We start from the raw sequence: 17,193 nt of genomic DNA, 5'->3' as shown, positions 1-17,193 counted from the left end.
TGGCCCCGTGCCCCCCCCCTTTGGAAGGAGCTTGGCCGTGACCCCTCCCAGATGCCTCCGCTGTGGTCAGACTCGGGACCAGGCCCCACGGCAGGAGCTGGGCGGGGGCGGGGGCGGGGGCGGATAGGCCTGGGCAGCACTGCTGGGCCTCCCACCGGCCCCGGAGGCAGTGGGGGGGTGTGGCTTCAGGACCTGTGGTGAGGGCTCAGGGTCGGGGTGGGGGCTGGCCCCAGGGGACGGTCCTGCCCTGCCCTGGCCCTGCCCTGGCCAGGCACGCAGGTGCGGGGCGTCCTGAGGAGGTGCTGCCAGGAGACAGGCAGGGCCTGGGCAGCGCTGGTGCCCACATGCCCGTGGCGGGCGGGGCCACCGGAGCCGCGGCTGGCAGGCCGGCCTGGGGAGGCACAGCTGGGCACAAAGCTGCTCTGAGCTGCCTCAGTGGGGCCTTGTTCTGGGCGTGGGGGTGGGGCCTCCCAGCCTCTGCCCTCCCCCGGCGCCCTGGGCCGGACAGGCCGGGGAGGGTCAGGCCCTGCCCTCTGGGGGGAGGGGGGGCGGGCACAGGGTCAGGAGCAGGACCGGGCTGGGTGGGGCCGGGGGCGGGCCCTGGGCGTGTCACCGTGGCCGGCGGGCAGGCAGTCGCCACCACGGCCGTGCCTGGCAGCGGGCAGCTCCAGGACCTGCACCCTCCTCCCACCATGCCCCTCCCGGCCGTCGCCCTCCTGCTGCTGGGGGCCCCCCTGGGTAAGGGGCAGGGAGCCAGGAGTGGGGTCCCGGGGGCTGGCAGGGAGCAGGAGGGACAGGATGGAGTCTGGGTCCCTGAGCCCCCAGGGGCAGCTCCTGTTGCCGGCGCCGGTGGGCTGGGGACCCCGCAGGTGGGGGTGAGTAGGGGGCACTGGGGTGGACCACAGGGGAGTGGGGGCCACAGTGGGGAGTGGGGTCGCTGGGGAAGGGCCCCGGGGGGCCTAAGGGAGCCGGGGGACCAGCCTGGCAGCCCCCCACGCCCCGCCCTCAGCGCTGGCCGACACCGGCTGCCTGGGGTACCTGGATGAGGACGCCTGGCACCCCGGCTTCAGCTGCCAGCCCTTCACCTTCTGCTGCGGGACCTGCCGCCATCGCTACTGCTGCCGCGACCTGAGCCTGCTCATCTCCGAGCTGCAGCAGAAGCACTGCCTGGGCTTCAGGTGGGCGGCCCCGCTCCGGCCCTCCTCCCTCCCTCCTCCTCCCCTCCCTCCCTCCCGCCGCCTCCGCCTCCCCTCCGGCCCTCCTCCGCAGCCACCTGGGGCCCGGCCCTCCTCCTCCCCTCCCTCCCTCCCTCCCTCCCTCCCGCCGCCTCCGCCTCCCCTCCGGCCCTCCTCCGCAGCCACCTGGGGCCCGGCCCTCCTCCCTCCCTCCCTCCCGCCTGCCGCCTCCGCCTCCCGGCCGGCCCAGTGGAGGAGCCGGGGTCAGTGACTGAGCTGTGATGGGGGGGGGAGTGCACTGCCCGCCAGCGGGTGTCTGGCCCCAGCTCCCCCACAAGATGGAGCTGAGCTCCTGAGTTCCCGGCTGCTTCCCGGGATCGGAATAACCCCCCCCCCCCCGAGGGGCCGGCCCCTGCGCCTCGGCCGGCGGAGGCAGAGGCAGAGGTCTGTCCCCCCGGACGGAGCCCGCCGGGGGTCCCCCCGTCCCCCGTGCCTCAGCCAGCAGGGGAGAGGTCTCCCCGGACAGCGCCCAGTCGGGGGTCCCCCGTCCCCTCTGTGAGAGCCGCGGTGAGAGGACCCGTCTGTCTCCAGCCCCAAGTTCACGGCGGGCCTGGCCGCCGCCCTGACCCTCTTCCTGGCCGTGGTGGCCATCTCCGCCGGCTGCTTCTTCTGCACCTGCCGCTACCTGGCCCGCCGGCGCCAGCGGCTGCAGAGCCCGTTCGCAGGTACGGACGGGCGGGCGGCCCGGGACCGCTCTGTGCACACACCTGCGGCCACTGGGACCCGCACCGGCGTTTGTGCGGGTCTGAGCCCTGGGCGTGGGTGCCCGTGGGTGATGGGCCTGCGAGGTCCATGTGGGAGGGGCGGGAGGGAGGGGCACCTGGGGGGCTCACCTGGGCTCCCTCAGAAGGGATGGCGGCGCCCCCTGGAGGCGGAGCTCTCACGCTGACCTTGTCCCCCCCCCCCAGGCCAGGAGATCCCAATGACAGGAGCCCTGGTGCAGCCGGCGTACCCGGACCCCCCGGACCCCAAGGCGGGCCCCGGCCCCCCGCCCCCGGCCTTCCTGTGCTCCCCCAGTGCTCCTCCCCAGCCTCCTCTCTACCCGGCAGGGCCCCCCGTCTACAGCCCTGCAGGTGAGCCAGCATCCGGTCCTTCCTCCCCCTGCCCCTCGCCTGCCCAGGACCTCCCCGTCCGTCCCCCGTGGCGCCCTGGGCCCCTCCGATGCCCTCGGCCTCAGCTGAGCCCTCCAGGCTGGCTCCTCCCCAATCCCAGCACCCGGGGGTGGGGTCCCCTCACCGCTCCGGTGGCCAACGTCCTGTCTCCTTGGCTTCCAGCTCCGCCCCCTTACCTGCCACTGCAGCCCGCCTACCCCGGAGCCTGAGGGAGCCTGAGGGGGCCTGAGGGCCGCCCGCTGCTCTCCCAGGCCCTCCCGTGTCTGCCTCCGGCCCTGGCGGTGCAGGGGTCACCCCCTCAGCGGCCCCCAGCCGGCCACCCCGGGCCTGCAGGGGAGCAGACAGGTCTGGCAGGAACTCGCCCGGAAGGAGGGCTGGGGAGCCGGGCACTGCTGCACCGTTTTCATTTCTCCTGGGGCCCCTCCGCGCCCTCCCAGGCCCCCTGCTTGCCCCGGGGGCCGTGTGGGGCTCTGTCAGCTGCCCGTGGGAGCCCGCTGGCCGTCCCACTGCCCCGCGGGGCCGCCATTAAAGCTGAGAGGCAACTCACGTGGTCCGTGCTCCTCACCGTCCGGCCCGGCTGCCGGCCCCACGCCCGAGAGGGCAGGACGGGGCAGGGGCAGGGCCCAGCATCCCGCACCCCCCCGCAGGCGGGCACCCGGGCCAGGGCTGGCCCCTCCTTACAGAACTTCCTCCCCACCCACCTGCCCGGCCTGGGACCCGTCAGATGTGCAGCTGCCCCTCCCTGCGGGCCCCCGAGGTCCACCTGGGCCCCTGAGTCCCGGCTCCGCTCACGGGCAGGGTGGGTGTCCTGAGGGTGGGTGCTCCCTCATCCGAGGGCCCAGGGCAGGGTCTGCAGGTGGCCATGTGCCAGCCATGCCCCGGGGTCCCTGCCACCCAGACGGTGGCGGGGAGGCTCTGGTCACACAGCCTGGGGCAGGGCCTGAGGCCAGGCCGAGGGGGGGCGGGGAGGGGAGCAGGGCCCCCCCCGGGCTTGGCGTCTCCGGGGCCTCGGGGGACGTGAGGGCCTGGGCACAGAGGTGGAGGGAGGACACTTCACACGCGGCCACAGGCCCGCGTCCCTGGGCAGCGGGGCCTGCGGGCCGGGGGAGGGGGGGGTGGACAGGGGGCGGGCAGAGCCCGGCGCAGAGCGGCAGGGACCCAGGAGTGGAGCGTGGAGGGCATCCCGGGGGCAGGAGGCTCCCGTCGAACCCCGTTCCTTCCCGGAAAAGGCGGGGTGTCACCGGGGGAGGCCCTGGCCTGGCTCCACCGAGGGTGACGTCACCGGGGAGCCTGGCGGGGGGCCGCCAGCAGGTGGCGCTGCGCTCCCGCTGCCCGGGTGCCGAGAGGGTGACATCACCGGGCCTGGCGGTGCCCGGAGCTGCAGGCGGTGGCCCAGGGAGGAGGCTCGGGCTCTGCCTCCCCCGCTCCACGCGGAGCGATGCTGGCCCCGCCACCAGCCTGGGCGGGGGGGGGACCTTGACCTGCAAAGTGCAGGCAGCTCCGCCCGGGGCGCACAGGGCAGGCGGCAGGGGGGCGGACCCCCGGCCTGGGAGACTGAGGGCGGAGGGGGCCTGGGCGGGGCTCTGTGCCCAGGGCCACCCCTGGCAGAGACCCTCTGCACCCAAAGGTGGGGGCACCCACCGCTCTGCCCGCTGACAGGGAGGCAGCAAAACGCACCCGTGACTCCGCCCCCCGGCAGGGTGCCCGCACGGCCAGGCCGTCCAGCCAGGAGGCCGCATGGAGGGCCCCTGGGGGAGGCAGGGCAGGGAGTGGGGCTGCCCTGGGAGCCGCCGGGAGCCCACAGTTGTGGGGGGGTTAGGGGGGAGTCGGGGGTGATCATGCCTCCAGAGCCCCGGCCTGGCTCCCTCTGCCCGTCCCAGGCCCCGGGCCTGGCCCGTCCGCCCGCTCGGGTGCTGCCCCACACTGCCCTCGGCCGTGCACCTGTGCGGTGGGCAGGTGGGGGGGGGGGCAGCACGGCTGGGCCCTCGGGTGCAGGGTCCCCAGGGGCAGTGGGCAGGGCCCCGCACACACGGAGGCGGCTCGCCACGCGGCTACAGGCTCGTATATATTATCAAAATCTCAGGAAGACACAGCGGGTCACGCGTAGCGAGTGGTGCAGGCAAACGTCTGCTTTGGCATCAAACCTCCGGGTCCGGCTGCCGCCCGGCCCTCCCTCCCTCCCTCCCTCCCTCCCCGGGCACTGTCCGTCTGTCCGGGCTCCGTCCGTCCGGGCGGGGGTGGCCGTCCTCGCCCCCCTCCGTCCCTCTCCCGCCCCTCGTCCGCCTGCCCTGCCCTGCCCGGCCCGGCCCTGCCCTGCACACCAGCCGGCGCCGGCCCAGGGCTCCTCAGAGCTGAATCCTGGCCCTGGGGGCGGGGCGGGGCCCTGGTCTGTCACAGCCTCCCGGCTCCCGCCCGCTGCCGTCTTCTCCGCGACGGCCGTCTTCTCCGAAGGACTCTCCGGTCCGGAGTCATCGCCCGCGGAGAGGAGGCGCCCGGATGAGAGAGCGGGGCCCGGCCTCGGGGCTCCGGGCAGGCGGGGCCCAGCAGGCCAGCGGGGGGCCTGGGGGGCGGTGCCCGCAGCCCCGTCCTACTGCAGCAGCTTGGGCACCTCCACCTGGAAGGAAAGGAGGGCGTGGAGGGAGCCGCTCGGCCTCTTCCTGGGCGGCCCCAGGGCGGGCCCCAGGGCGGGCACAGGGTGGGCACAGGGCGGGCCCCAGGGCGGGCCCCAGGGTGGGCACAGGAGAAGCTGGACCACCCGGTGCCCCCGCCACGGCCGCTGTGCCCGGCCGCGGGCCGGAGGGTGGGCGCCCTGCCCTGCACGCACCGACTCCCAGGGGCCTCTGGGTGGACGGGGTCAGGCTGGCCGCTCTGGGAGGAGGGGAGGCTGGGGGAGAGACTGGGGGAGCCTCTAAAGGAAGGGCAGTCCCCCTGAGGGACAGCCGGGCCCCAGGAGGCAAAGCCCCCGGCCGGGCCGGCCCGGGCGTCTGTGCCACCACCACCACCCGTGGCCCCGGGGGACAATGGGGGACAGGGCCCTGGGGAAGGTGGGGGACAGGGCCCAGGGGGAGGTGGGGGACGGGGGAAGGTGGGGGACGGGGCTCAGAGGAAGGTGGGGGACGGGGTCCAGGGGAAGGTGGGGGACGGGGGAAGGTGGGGGTCAGGGCCCCGGGGAAAGATGGGGGACAGGGCCCGGGGGAAGGTGGGGGTCAGGGCCCCGGGGAAAGATGGGGGCCAGGGCGCCCCTCCCCACTCTCAGGCACGCACTCACCTTCTTGAGCTGCTTGAGGTTGCTGGAGCGGATGGCGGCCAGCAGCTGGTCGCGGGAGTTCTTCTCCTGGGCGGGCAGGGCCCGGTCGCCCAGCTTCCTCTGCGTGGCGGGCGAGAGCGAGTTGCGCAGGCTCTCCACCGCCAGGGGCGGGGCCAGCGGGGGGGCCAGGGGCGGCGGCGGGGGCGGCGGGGCGGCCGGGGCGCCCCGGGGCGAGTTCTTGGGCAGCGCGGGGGCCTTCGGAGCCGTTGGCGGGGGCGCGGGGCCGGGCGAGGGGCCCTTGGCCGCGGGCGCCGCGCCCCCGACCTTGACCTTGGGCACCTCCAGCTGCCCCTTCTTCTTCTTCTTCTCCTCCCCGGCCCCCGCCGTGGCCCCCGCCACGGCCCCCGCCCCGGCCCCCGCGGCCGCCGCCTCCTGCGCCCGCCGCTGCTCCTCCAGCCGCCGCTGCCGCTGGCGGTCCATGTTGCGGCTGAGCAGGTGGGTGACGGTCATGCGGGGCCCGGCCAGCTCGAAGTGGTAGCCCAGCTTGAGCAGCGTGGTGTTGTCCTTGAGCAGCGCGGCCACCTCCATCTCGGTCTTGCCGCCGCAGATGTGGCGCTGGTTGTGGAAGCGCAGCTCGGTGAGCGTGGTGTTCTGCAGCAGTGCCCGGAAGATGGCCAGGATCCCCTTGCCGGTGATGTGGTTGGAGTCCAGGTTGAGGCTGGTGATGGCGCGGTTGGCCCGCAGCATGATGGCGATGGCGAAGGCCACGTGGTCGTCGGCCCGCGTGTTGGCCAGCGCGAACACCCGCACCGCCGTGTTGAACTCCAGCGCCTCCGCGAAGCGCACCAGCACCTCGGGCGTGATGCAGTCCGAGTTGTTCACGTTCACCTCCGTCATGGTCGGGTCGTTGTTCCGCACGCGCTCCAGGTCCTCGTCGAAGATGCTGGGGGCCGCCTCCTCCCCGCCACCGCTGCCGTCCGCGGGGGGCGCCGGGCCGGCCTCGGGGGGCCTGGCAGGGGGCGTCCCCGGGGCTGCCGCCGCCCGCTTCTCCTCGGGCATCGCGGGGGCCCTGGGGCCGGGGGGCGCCTCCCTGTCCCCCACCTTCCTCTGGGCAGCCTTCTCCTCCTTCTCCTTCTCCTTCTCCCTCTTCTCCTCCTTCTTCTCCTTCTCCTCCTTCTCCTTCTCCTCCTTCTTCTCCTTCTCCTTCTCCTTCTCCTTCCCCGTGGCCTTCCCCGCGGCCTCCGAGCGCTCGCCGCCGCCCCGGCCCTTCCCGGCCTCCGCCTTCTCGTCCTTGTCTCTGCTCAGGCCTCTGCTCAGGCCGGCGCCCCTGGCCGCCCCCCGCGGCTCCTCGTCCCTCCCGGGGGCCCCGCCGTCGGCCCGCCCGCCCCCGCCGGCCTCCGTCTTGTCCACCGCGGCGCGGACGCGGCCGCGGTCGATGCCCCGGATGAGCTTCTCCTCGCGGGGGGGCGGGGGGGCGGCCGCGGGGGCCGCGGGGGCGTCGTCCCTGGAGAAGGCCTTCTTGAGGACGCCCCGCCGGGGCCCGCGCCCCGCGTCCGAGTCCTGCCGGGGGCCCAGGCCCTTCCTGCCGGCGGCCGCCCCGTCACCGCCGCGGCCGTTCTTGGCGTCCGCCTTGGTCTCCGCCGCTGCCGCCGGCTTGCTCTCCTGAGAATTCGGAGAAGGGAGTAACTGGGAGGGGCTGGCTTCCCGGGGGCAGAGGGGTGGCGGTGGGAGGGAGGGAGGGGGTGGTGCTGGGACCAGGGGGGACCGAGAGGCCCGGGCTCAGGCCCCGAACCCGAGGGCTGAGACCCGGGGACACCAGAGGCGGCAGCAGCCCCTCTCCGGGGCCTTTCCCGTCCCAGACAGGCCTGTGTCCAGCGGGGGGTGGGTGGTGGCGCGGGTTGTTAGCCGTGTGGGGACCGAGGCCAAAGGGCACGTCCCTCCCCTGGTCCGGCCTGCATTGACGGCGTTGAATTTGTGTTCGTCCAGGCTCTTGGCATTACTTTGATTTTTGTGCAATTTCATAGAAATATCTCGCCAAAACCGGTGTGGCTCAGCGGGTAGAGCGTCGGTCTGCGGACTGAAGGGTCCCGGGTTCGATTCTGGTCAAGGGCATGGACATTGGTTGCGGGCACATCCCCAGTAGGGGGCGTGCAGGAGGCAGCTGGTGGATGTTTCTCTCTCATCGACGTTTCTAGCTCTCTATCCCTCTCCCTTCCTCTCTGTGAAAAATCAATAAAATATAAAAATATATATAGATATCTGTCATCCTGGTCACCAGCTTTCCCCCCCGCCGCCCCCCCAGCATCCTGGGCTGCAGCCAAGGCCTCACCTGGCCCCGCCTCCCGGGCGGTCACCTCCAAGGAGGTCAGCGGGCCTCAGACACGGGGCCCCGCAGCCAATACCTGTTCGACTCGGGGAGACTGGGGAGGGGGGGCACGGAGGCAGCTGCCCGCACCTCTCCGATCCGGGGCATCTCACCGAGGTCCGGCGACCACACACCGGGCAGCCCCCGGTGCCCACCCCCAGCCCGCCTTTTGGTAGAAAGTTTCCCGAGGACCAGACCTGCCTGCGGAGCCTGGGACCTGCGGGGCCAGCCCACCTCGGGATGTAGGACTGTGTGACCCCGCTGTGACCTCCCAGGCCGCTTTGGGGAGCACTGCCCCCCCCGCCCCGCCCTGCCCACGGTGGAGGAGCTGGGAGGCAGGACCAAGGAGGGCAGACGGGAGAGCCAACTGACCAACCAGGACAGAGCACGGAGCCGCTGGGCCTCGGGGCTGGCGAGGTGCGAGAGGACGGACGGAGGAGGCCTGGCTGGGGAGGCTTTCTGTCCTCGGGGCGGAGGGGGGAGGGGGGATGGGGATGGGGTGGGGGGAGGAGGACGGGGGTGGAGGAGGGGGAGGAGAAGGACTCCAGCACACACACACACACACACACACACACACCCAGCTGGATGGGCGGCCGGGGCGCCGGCCGGGGGACAGCCTGTACCCGCAGCGCAAACACAGGCCGCCGCGACCAGCGTTTACTTAGCAGCGAGTCCTTGGCTCCGTCCCCCGATCACCACGGAGGGGGGCCCGGCCCGGCTGGTGAGGCAGGCCCTTGGCATGTGCCGGCCTCCTGCCCTCCGGCCCTCCTGCCCGCCCGGCCCTCCTGCCCGCCCGGCCCTCCTGCCCTCCCGGCCCTCCTGCCCGGCCCTCCTCCCCGGCCCTCCTGCCCTCCGGCCCTCCTGCCCTCCGGCCCTCCTGCCCGCCCGGCCCTCCTGCCCGCCCGGCCATCCTGCCCGCCCGGCCCTCCTGCCCGCCCGGCCCTCCTGCCCGCCCGGCCCTCCTGCCCGGCCCTCCTGCCCGGCCCTCCTCCCCGGCCCTCCTGCCCGGCCCTCCTCCCCGGCCCTCCTCCCCGGCCCTCCTCCCCGGCCCTCCTGCCCGGCCCTCCTGCCCGGACCTCCTGCCTGTCCAGCCCTCCTGCCCTCCGGCCCTCCTGCCCGGCCCTCCTGCCCGCCCGGCCCTCCTGCCCGGCCCTCCTGCCCGGCCCTCCTGCCCGCCCGGCCCTCCTGCCCGCCCGGCCCTCCTGCCCGGACCTCCTGCCTGTCCGGCCCTCCTGCCCGCCCGGCCCTCCTGCCCTCCAGCCCTCCTGCCCGGCCCTCCTGCCCGCCCGGCCCTCCTGCCCGGCCCTCCTGCCCGCCCGGCCCTCCTGCCCGGCCCTCCTGCCTGTCCGGCCCTCCTGCCCGGGGTGGGCTGCTGAGGGGTCTCGCTGGCCCTGGTGCCCGTGGGGGGGGGGGAGCCCCAACTCTCACCCTGAGCCCTGAGGCCCACCTCTCAGGGGGTGGAAATGGCGGGCCTGGGCCCCGGCCGACCTAGGGAGGGAGGGAGGGAGGGAGGGAGGGAGGGAGGGAGGGAGGGGCGGAAACGCAGAGACCCCACGAGGCACCGATCACACCTGCGCCTGCCCGCAGCCTGCCCCTCGAACCCTCTCCCCCCCCCCCTTCAGGGGGTCCCTCAGGGTCGCCCGGGAGCTGGAGGGGCCGCCGCCCTCCATGTCCTGCGCCTCCTCCCCGCGGGGCCCCCCACGGCCCCCACGCCGCCCCCAGGCCTCCCTCCGAGGAAACGGGGTCCTCGGAGTCGACGGGACCGGCTGCGCCCACACGTTCCGGGGAGAACGGGCTCCGGACCTGCCCCCCCGCAGAGCCCGTCCGTGGGCCTGCCCTGACCTCTGACCTCTGACCTCCGACCCTCCCCAGCCTCCCTCCGGGCCGGGGTGCCCTGCCGCCCACAGCGCCCGCACGGCCCCCCCTCCCCGGGGCTCCCGGGTGCCCCCGCCCTGGGGGCCGCGCGTGGCTGGGGTCGGGGTGCTGAGCCAGCCCCCTGAGAGGAGCGAGCGGGAACAGGCTGATGAATCACAAACGGCCCGGACGGGCCCCGTGGCCTTAAAAGGAGACGGAGCCTTCGGCCGGCCGGGGCTGGGCTGGGCTGGGCTGCCGGGAGCGGCTGGGAGAGGGAGCCGGGCCCGCGGCTCTGCCCCCAGAGCCGGGCGCACCGGGTGGCCCCCAGGTCCTCCTCTGCCTGTGCTGCTCCGGCTGCAGTCAGAAACAACAGGCCTGGGCCGAGGGGAGCTGCGGCGGGACGCTCGGAGGGGCGTGGCCACGGGGACCCCCTGTGGCCACGGCGGCCCGTTGTCCCGTCTCCTCCAGGCCCCACGGCCACGTGGCGTGGCTCCGTGTCCCGGGGTGGGGTCCACGGGAGGGACGGACAGCGGCCCCTGCCTGGGCCTCCCGGCCACGCCCTCTGCCCTCGGGTCTGGGGGGGCCGTGCCGGCTCTGGCACCGCGGGGCTCGGCCAGCCGGCCTGTGACTCATCGGGGAGCGATCGGCGAAGCCCCATTTTTGGAAAAACTGGGAAATCTCTGCAGAAACAAACAAGCCGCTTGGGCTCTGCCCCGGGTCACGCCGGCTCCCAGCCCGTGAGGAGCCCGGAGAGGCGGCCGCCGGCCCCCCACCTCGCCCCCCTGGCCCCGGCTGTGCACGCGGCCCGGCCCCCGGGGGAGGGGCGGGGGCGAGGGAGTGAGGAGCCTGCAGGCTGCCTGCCAGGCGGCAGCGATGGAGACCACTGGGCCTCCTCCACCCAGGGGGCCCCTCGGCCGCTCGGCCTCCACCCAGGGGGCCCCGCGGCCGCTCGGCCTCCACCCAGGGGGCCCCGCGGCCGGCCGTGGACGCCAGGAGCCTGGGGGGGCGGGGGCGGGGGGGGGAGGCCCAGAGGCTGGAGGGGGAGGCTCCGGGGGGCTTCCCCACACCCAGGCTGGGGGTGGTGGTCACGTAGGGAGGTCCGGAGAGGGAGGTCCCTGCCTCTGTGGCCGGCTCCCAGGGGACACCCCTTTATCCTCCGTGGGAGGAACCCCAGCTTCCCCTCGTGGCTGCTGCCGGGGGGTCTGAGGCCCCCAGGGGTCAGGCAGGGCCTCTGGGGGCAGGAGAGGGGCCCATCCCGGCAGCTCCCGGCTCCTCCCGGCTCCTCCCGGCTCCTCCCGGCACCGCGGTTTCCTGGGAGCCCCCCCCCCCAGACCAGGGGCCCGCACGTGGGCTCCCCGTGGTCTGTGCAGGCGACCCCCCCCAGGGTCCGGGCGGGGGAGGGGGACGGGGTCAGCCTGTGTGACCCCACAGGCCCTGGGTCCCGGGCAGATGGGTCTCCTCCCCTCGGGGCCCAGCCCCTGCGCCCCCGGCCTCGCGGGGGCCCCCGTGGGAGGCCACTCACCGCCCGCTGGGCCGCTCCCTCCCCGGGGACGGGCGCCAGAGGCCACGCGAGGAGCCTGGGCCCGTGTTTACTGGGAACCGAGTAAATGCCCAAATATGGGCTCCGGCTGGGCGGCCGCAGCCCTGCAGCCCGGAGGCGGAGGGGTTGCTGTCAGGGACGCTGTCAGGGACGTGGGAAAGGGCAGGCTTTCTGGAGGAGGAGCCGGCGTGATGGCGTGATGGCGTGATGGCGTGATGGCGTGATGGCGTGTCCGTGGTCCCGATGGCGGGGAGGGGGGGCGGGGGGGAGGACCACACTCAGCACCATCGGGAGGAGCCTAGCACCGGGGTCGTCCTGCGCCTTTAAGGCCGGGATGCAGGGCCCTGACCCCTGGCGTGGGGTCCCCGGGCTCTGGGGGGGCAGGGACGGGGGGGGCAGCTCTGCAGGAGGACGGGGTGCCCCGCCCGGCCCGGCTGAGAGCCCCCACCCGTCTCGGGCCGTCCGAGCTCCTAAGGACCTGCCTCCTGGGCATCCAGACGCCTGCTGTTGGCATCGGGGGGGCCTGGGGGGGTGGACCTTGGGGCCAGTACTGAGGCGGAACCTGGCTGACAGCTGGTCTTGGGCTCTGCCCACCGCTGTGCCCACCTCCCACTCCTGGGCACACGTCTGCCCGCTGGGCCCCCTCACGCCGGCTCCTGAGGGCTCTGTCCCCCCACCCCCCACCCCCACCCCGTGAGGCCTGGGCCGCGGCCCCTTGTCTGGATCTGCAGGGTCCGGTGGGAGCTGGGCGCTGGGCCTCGGCCACGGGTGAGGTCCTCCTGGGGCCGGGGCTGGGGGGCCGTGGCCGGGATCGCGGGGAGCGGGTGCGTCAGCCTGGGAATGCCAGGTCCCCGGGGAGGAGGGCGGGCGGAGCCGGCGGAGCGGGAGGAGTGGGAGGAGGGGAAGGGAACACGGGAGGCGGCTGGGAGCCCTCTGTCCGGCACACACCGCACGCGCTGGGCGCTGGGTGCTGGCCCGGGGCTCACCAGCCGCTTGTTGGACGGACAAGGCCCAGGCCAGGCTCTCCCCGCGGGGCAGGACGGGAACACAGAGCCGGCCTCCGTCCCGGGAGAGGGCGGCGGGCGGAGAGGAGGTTCGCCTGGTGGGACCGGGGTGGTGCCCGCAGCCTATGCTTCCCACGCTCATCCCCGGGGTTCCCGAGCCGGGCGCTGGGCTCCCGCGGGGCGGAGGGCAAGCCGGCCTGCCCTCGGCGCCTGCAGGAGGCACAGACGAAGCCGGACCCGCGCTGAGTGTGCGGGGGGAGGCTCGGGGGGCCCGGCCGGTGGCTCAGTGGTTGGAGCACCATCCTGGGCACCAAAAGGGCTGTGGGTGCTGTTCCCGGTCAGGGCGCTGCCTGGCGTGTGGGTCAGGGTCAGGGCAGCTGCTGCTCACAGTGGTGTTTCTCTCCCTTCCCCTCTCTCTCTCTCTCTCTCTTCTTAAAAGATATATTTTGTTGATTTTTTACAGAGAAGAAGGGAGAGGGATAAAGAGCTAGAAACATCGATGAGAGAGAAACATCGACCAGCTGCCTCCTGCACGCCCCCCCACACACACACTAGGGATGTGCCCGCAACCCAGGTCCATGCCCTTGGCCGGAATCGAACCCGGGACCCTTCAGTCCGCAGGCCGGCGCTCTATCCATGGGGCCACACCGGTTTCGGCTCCCTTCCTCTCTTTAAAAAATCGATAAGCACACCCTCAGGTGAGGGTTGGAAGCGAAGGGAGAGAGGGCGGGTGCGGGACACTGGGCGGCCCTTGGTGGGAGAGAGGGGCGGGCGGGCGGGCGGGGGGACGGACAGACGGACGGACCAGCTGGGGGGGGAGGGCCTGGCCTCCTTCTGGGGACACAGCTGGGACAGAGAGGAGGACAGAAGGGCGGAGCCGAGAGGGATCCCAGGGGGGTGGTCTCCCTGAGCGTCAGGAGGTGGGGGCGGCGGGTGAAGGCAGGAGCCTGTGCCGGGCAGGGCCCGCGCGGAGGGGCTGGACGGGCTGGACGGCGTTGGCACCTGAGCTCAGGTTCCCCGGTGAAACCGGACGCGCGGCCGGCTGCGGCGATGGGGTGAAAGCAGAGATGGGGCGGGGAGGAGGCAGCGGGGTCAGAGCAGGGCAGAGGCCACCGGTGGCGGCTGCGGGCGGCCCGGCTTCAGCCCCCGAGGCCCCTGTCCAGTGGGCCCTGCAGCCCCAAGGGAGTCGGGTCACCGGCTGGGGCTCCTCCAGGCCGGGGGGGGCGGGGGTGGTGAGGGAAAAGGGGGTCTAAGCAGGAGGCCTGAGGCTGAGGCTGAGCAAGGGAGACACGAGCTAAGCAGGAAAGTGGTCTGTCCTCGCGGGCGCGGGCGCGGGCGCGGCTGGGATGGGAGGCAGGAGCGGGCACGCCCCCCCCACCCCCTTCCGGGAAGGTCCAGGCCTGGGCAGAGGGTCTGACCTGGGCTTTATTGAGTCCCGTGTCACCTTTAACATTTTTTTAAAATATTTTAAAAATTAATTTCAGAGAGAAAGGGAGAGAGAGAGAGAGGAACATCCATGATGAGAGAGAATCACGGACCGGCTGCCTCCTGCACGCCCCGACGGGGGAGGGAGCCCACAGCCCCGGCCTGTGCCCTGACCGGGAATCGAACCCTGACCTCCTGGCTCACAGGTGGACGCTCAGCCCCTGAGCCACGCCGGCCGGGCACGTGTCACCTCTGAACAGAGGGGTGAGGACAGGAGGCGGCTCCCCGGCCCCGGGAGAGGGCGCCCCTGGCGGTGAGGGGGAGGCCCGTTAGCTAACGCGCAGACCACGGGTCAGGCGCTGACCTCACACGGACGCACTTGACCCTCCCACGGTCTCCGTGAGGCAGCGTGGCCTCTGCAGGTGAGACAGGAGAGTCCCCACCGCCTCCGAGGGCCCGGCCACCCCCCAGGTCCACGCCCCGCAGAAGTGACGTCACAGCGCACGCACACGCTCCAGCAGAAATGACGTCACAGCGCGCGCACGCTCCAGCACAAATGACGTCACAGCACACCCACGCGCTCCAGCACAAATGACGTCACAGCGCGCGCTCCAGCAGCGGGGATGGCAATCCCCTAGAACCCGAGCAGAGCAAACGGAGTGGAAATGGGTGATAAAGCGCGGCCCGAAGGAGCAGCTGCTGCGGGCGGGCGGACGGACGGACAGAAGGACGGACGGATGGACAGACGGACGGGCGGAAGGATGGAGGAGGAGCCGGAGGCGAAGGGCACTGTGTGGTCCTGTCTGCGAGACTGGCCAGCAGGCGGGGCTGCCTGCGGGGCGGAGCCAGCTAGAGGGAGGGGGTCCCCGGGGGGAGGAGGAGGGAGAGGGACCCGGGGGGAGGGGGTCCCCGGGGGAGGGGGTCCCCGGGGGGAGTGGCCAGGGAGGAGCTGGGGCTGGGGGGCGGGAGCAGGAGGAGAGGGGGGTCGGGAGCGGAGGGGACAGGGGTGCGGGGGCGGAGGGGAGGCGGGTGTGGGGAGCGGGGCGGAGGCCGCCCTCCCGCTGTTGGGCTGTTGGTAAACAGCGCCCTGGAGACGGGACGGGCGCCCGGTCCTCCGGTCCCTGAGGCGGGAGGGGCGCCTCCCCCGGGGCTGCGGACAGGGGGCGCCCCGCGCCGGGGCCTGGGGAGGAGGGGGCAGTGACACCCAGACCCCCCCCAGTCCCCATCCGCCTTCTCAGCGCAGCAGCGGTTTTAAGGGCTCCACCGGCGGCGGCGGGCAGTGCGGGGCGGGCAGGATGAGGGTGCGGACCTGCCCCCCCCAGGAGCGGGGACCCCTGGGCGCCTGCTCTGCCCCCTTCCGGTCAGCGACCCCCCCCCCCCGCTCTGCCCCCCCTCCCCCCTCTGCCCCCTCCCCCCTCTGCCCCCCCTTCCCCCTCTGCCCCGCTCTGCCCCCCCTCCCCCCTCTGCCCCCCTCTGCCCCCTGCCCCCCTCCCCCCTCTGCCCCCCTCTGCCCCCCTGCCCCCCCTCCCCCCTCTGCCCCCCTCTGCCCCCTGCCCCCTTCCCCCTCTGCCCCGCTCTGCCCCCCTCCCCCCTCTGCCCCCCTCTGCCCCCTGCCCCCTCCCCCTCTGCCCCCCTCTGCCCCCTGCCCCCCCTCCCCCCTCTGCCCCCCTCTGCCCCCTGCCCCCCTCCCCCCTCTGCCCCCCTCTGCCCCCCTGCCCCCCCTCCCCCTCTGCCCCCCTCTGCCCCCCTGCCCCCCCTCCCCCCTCTGCCCCCCTCTGCCCCCCTGCCCCCCTCCCCCCTCTGCCCCCTCTGCCCCCCTGCCCCCCCTCCCCCCCTCTGCCCCCCTCTGCCCCCCTGCCACCCTCCCCCCTCTGCCCCTCTGCCCCCCTGCCCCCCCTCCCCCCTCTGCCCCCCTCTGCCCCCCCCTCCAGGCTATTCTGGGCGCAGCAGGCGGTTAATCCCCTAAACCGAGGGCTGAGCTGCCCAGCGCCCCATGGACCCTGCAGAGGGCAGTCTGAGGGCGAGGGCTGCACCCCCTCCCCCGGCACCCCCTCCCCCGGCACCCCCTAATCCTGACACCCCCTAACCCCGACACCCCCTAACCCCGCCACCCCCTAACCCCGCCACCCCCTAACCCCGACACCCCCTAACCCCGCCACCCCCTAACCCCGGCACCCCCTAATCCTGACACCCCCTAACCCCGACACCCCCTAACCCTGACACCCCCTAACCCCGCCACCCCCTAACCCCGGCACCCCCTCCCCCGGGACCCCCCTCCCCCGGCACCCCCTCCCCTGGCCCCCCATCCCTGCAGGGGTTCGTGGGTGCTGGGCATGACCAGGGCAGGTGGGGGAGGAAGGTCAGGAGGCTGGCCCAGGGGGATCTCTCAAGTCCCCCCCTCATCCCCTCCCACCCCCCCTTCACAGGGGGACCCTAAAGAGCCTCCGCCCGGCCTGCTGACACCCCAGCGCCCCCTGGCGGAGGCTCTGGCCCCGGGGGTGGAGGCCCTGGGGGTGGAGGCCCTGGGGGTGGAGGCTCTGGGGGTGGAGCGGGTGGAGGCAGGAGCAGGATGGAGGCTCTGGGGGTGGAGGCCCCAGGGGTGGAGGCAGGAGCGGGGAGGAGGCTCTGGGGGCGGAGGCTCTGGCCCTGGGGGGGGGGGGTGGAGGCCCCGGGGGTGGAGGCAGGAGCGGGGAGGAGGCTCTGGGGGCGGAGGCTCTGGCCCTGGGGGGGGGGGGGGGGAGGCCCGGGGGTGGAGGCTCTGGCCTGGGTTGGGGGAGGTGGTGGAGGCAGGAGCGGGGAGGAGGCTGGGGAGGAGGACCGGAGCTGACACAGGCTCTGGGGATCCAGTTCCCGAAACCTGAGCCCGGTCGGGCTGCACACCTGCCGGCTGGGCTGGGCCTCCACCTGAGGGAGGCCCGGCTGGCACAGGGGAGGGAGCCGCCCGTCAGAGGGAGGAGGGCGGGTCAGCTCTGCCCAGCCCCGCCCCTCGCCGCGACCCCTGACCTTCACTCAATAAAAGGGGGGGGGAGAGAGAGAGAGAGAGAGAGAGAGAGAGCGAGAGCGAGCGCAGAGGTGACTACCATCAGGACGGTGGGTGCCCCGTGGGGGGCCCACTCCCCCTCCCCCCTCCCCCCCCCTTCCTCATTATGTTTTAAAGCAGATCCCCTAACCCAGCGGTCGGCAGACTCATCCGTCCGCAGAGCCAAAATCAACATCTCTTTGGAGAGCCCGTTTTTACAGGTAACTACGTGGGCAGGCGTGTCACTGTGAACTGGATTAGGGGGCCCCTCAGCTGGCCTCTGCCAAGCACTCGGGGGCCAGAGAGCCGCACTTTGCCGACCCCGGCCCTAACCCAACCCCGCCCCCCGCCTGGTCTTCCAGGAGCACTTCCGGCTCCCTGTCCGCCAGGTG

General features: G+C 73.9%; 2 protein-coding genes across 2 annotated transcripts in view; one reads left to right on the top strand and one right to left on the bottom strand.

Moving 5' to 3' along the window:
• Positions 1–634: 634 nt before the first annotated feature.
• Positions 635–3,019, top strand: SHISA4 (shisa family member 4). The gene is made up of 5 exons (XM_084868597.1): positions 635–738; positions 1,010–1,178; positions 1,767–1,900; positions 2,144–2,308; positions 2,510–3,019. Exons 1-5 carry the CDS (start codon positions 693–695, stop codon positions 2,554–2,556), a joined length of 561 nt encoding a protein of 186 aa, XP_084724723.1. The 5' UTR covers positions 635–692; the 3' UTR covers positions 2,557–3,019.
• A 1,380-nt stretch (positions 3,020–4,399) lies between these two features.
• Positions 4,400–17,193, bottom strand: part of LMOD1 (leiomodin 1) — an 18,279-nt gene continuing 5,485 nt past the window's right edge. Inside the window, exons 2-4 of the mRNA XM_084868604.1 lie at positions 6,988–7,256; positions 5,616–6,945; positions 4,400–4,961 (exon numbers count right to left, since the gene is read on the bottom strand). Of these exons, the coding sequence (XP_084724730.1) occupies positions 4,935–4,961; positions 5,616–6,945; positions 6,988–7,256 (1,626 nt within the window). The 3' untranslated portion in view covers positions 4,400–4,934. The remainder of the gene's footprint in view (positions 4,962–5,615; positions 6,946–6,987; positions 7,257–17,193) is intronic.

This window comes from Pipistrellus hanaki (assembly GCF_964339955.1).
Source record: "Pipistrellus hanaki genome assembly, chromosome: 20".
Taxonomy (NCBI): domain Eukaryota; kingdom Metazoa; phylum Chordata; class Mammalia; order Chiroptera; family Vespertilionidae; genus Pipistrellus; species Pipistrellus hanaki.
This window is presented reverse-complemented; position numbering and strand designations above follow the sequence as displayed.

Excerpts from the sequence above, each read along its gene's own strand:
- SHISA4 (XM_084868597.1), top strand. The coding sequence starts at position 693 with ATGCCCCTCCCGGCCGTCGCCCTCCTGCTGCTGGGGGCCCCCCTGG. Across the intron at positions 739-1,009 it reads GCTGCTGGGGGCCCCCCTGG|CGCTGGCCGACACCGGCTGC; the intron begins GTAAGGGGCAGG and ends CCCCGCCCTCAG. Across the intron at positions 1,179-1,766 it reads AAGCACTGCCTGGGCTTCAG|CCCCAAGTTCACGGCGGGCC; the intron begins GTGGGCGGCCCC and ends GTCTGTCTCCAG.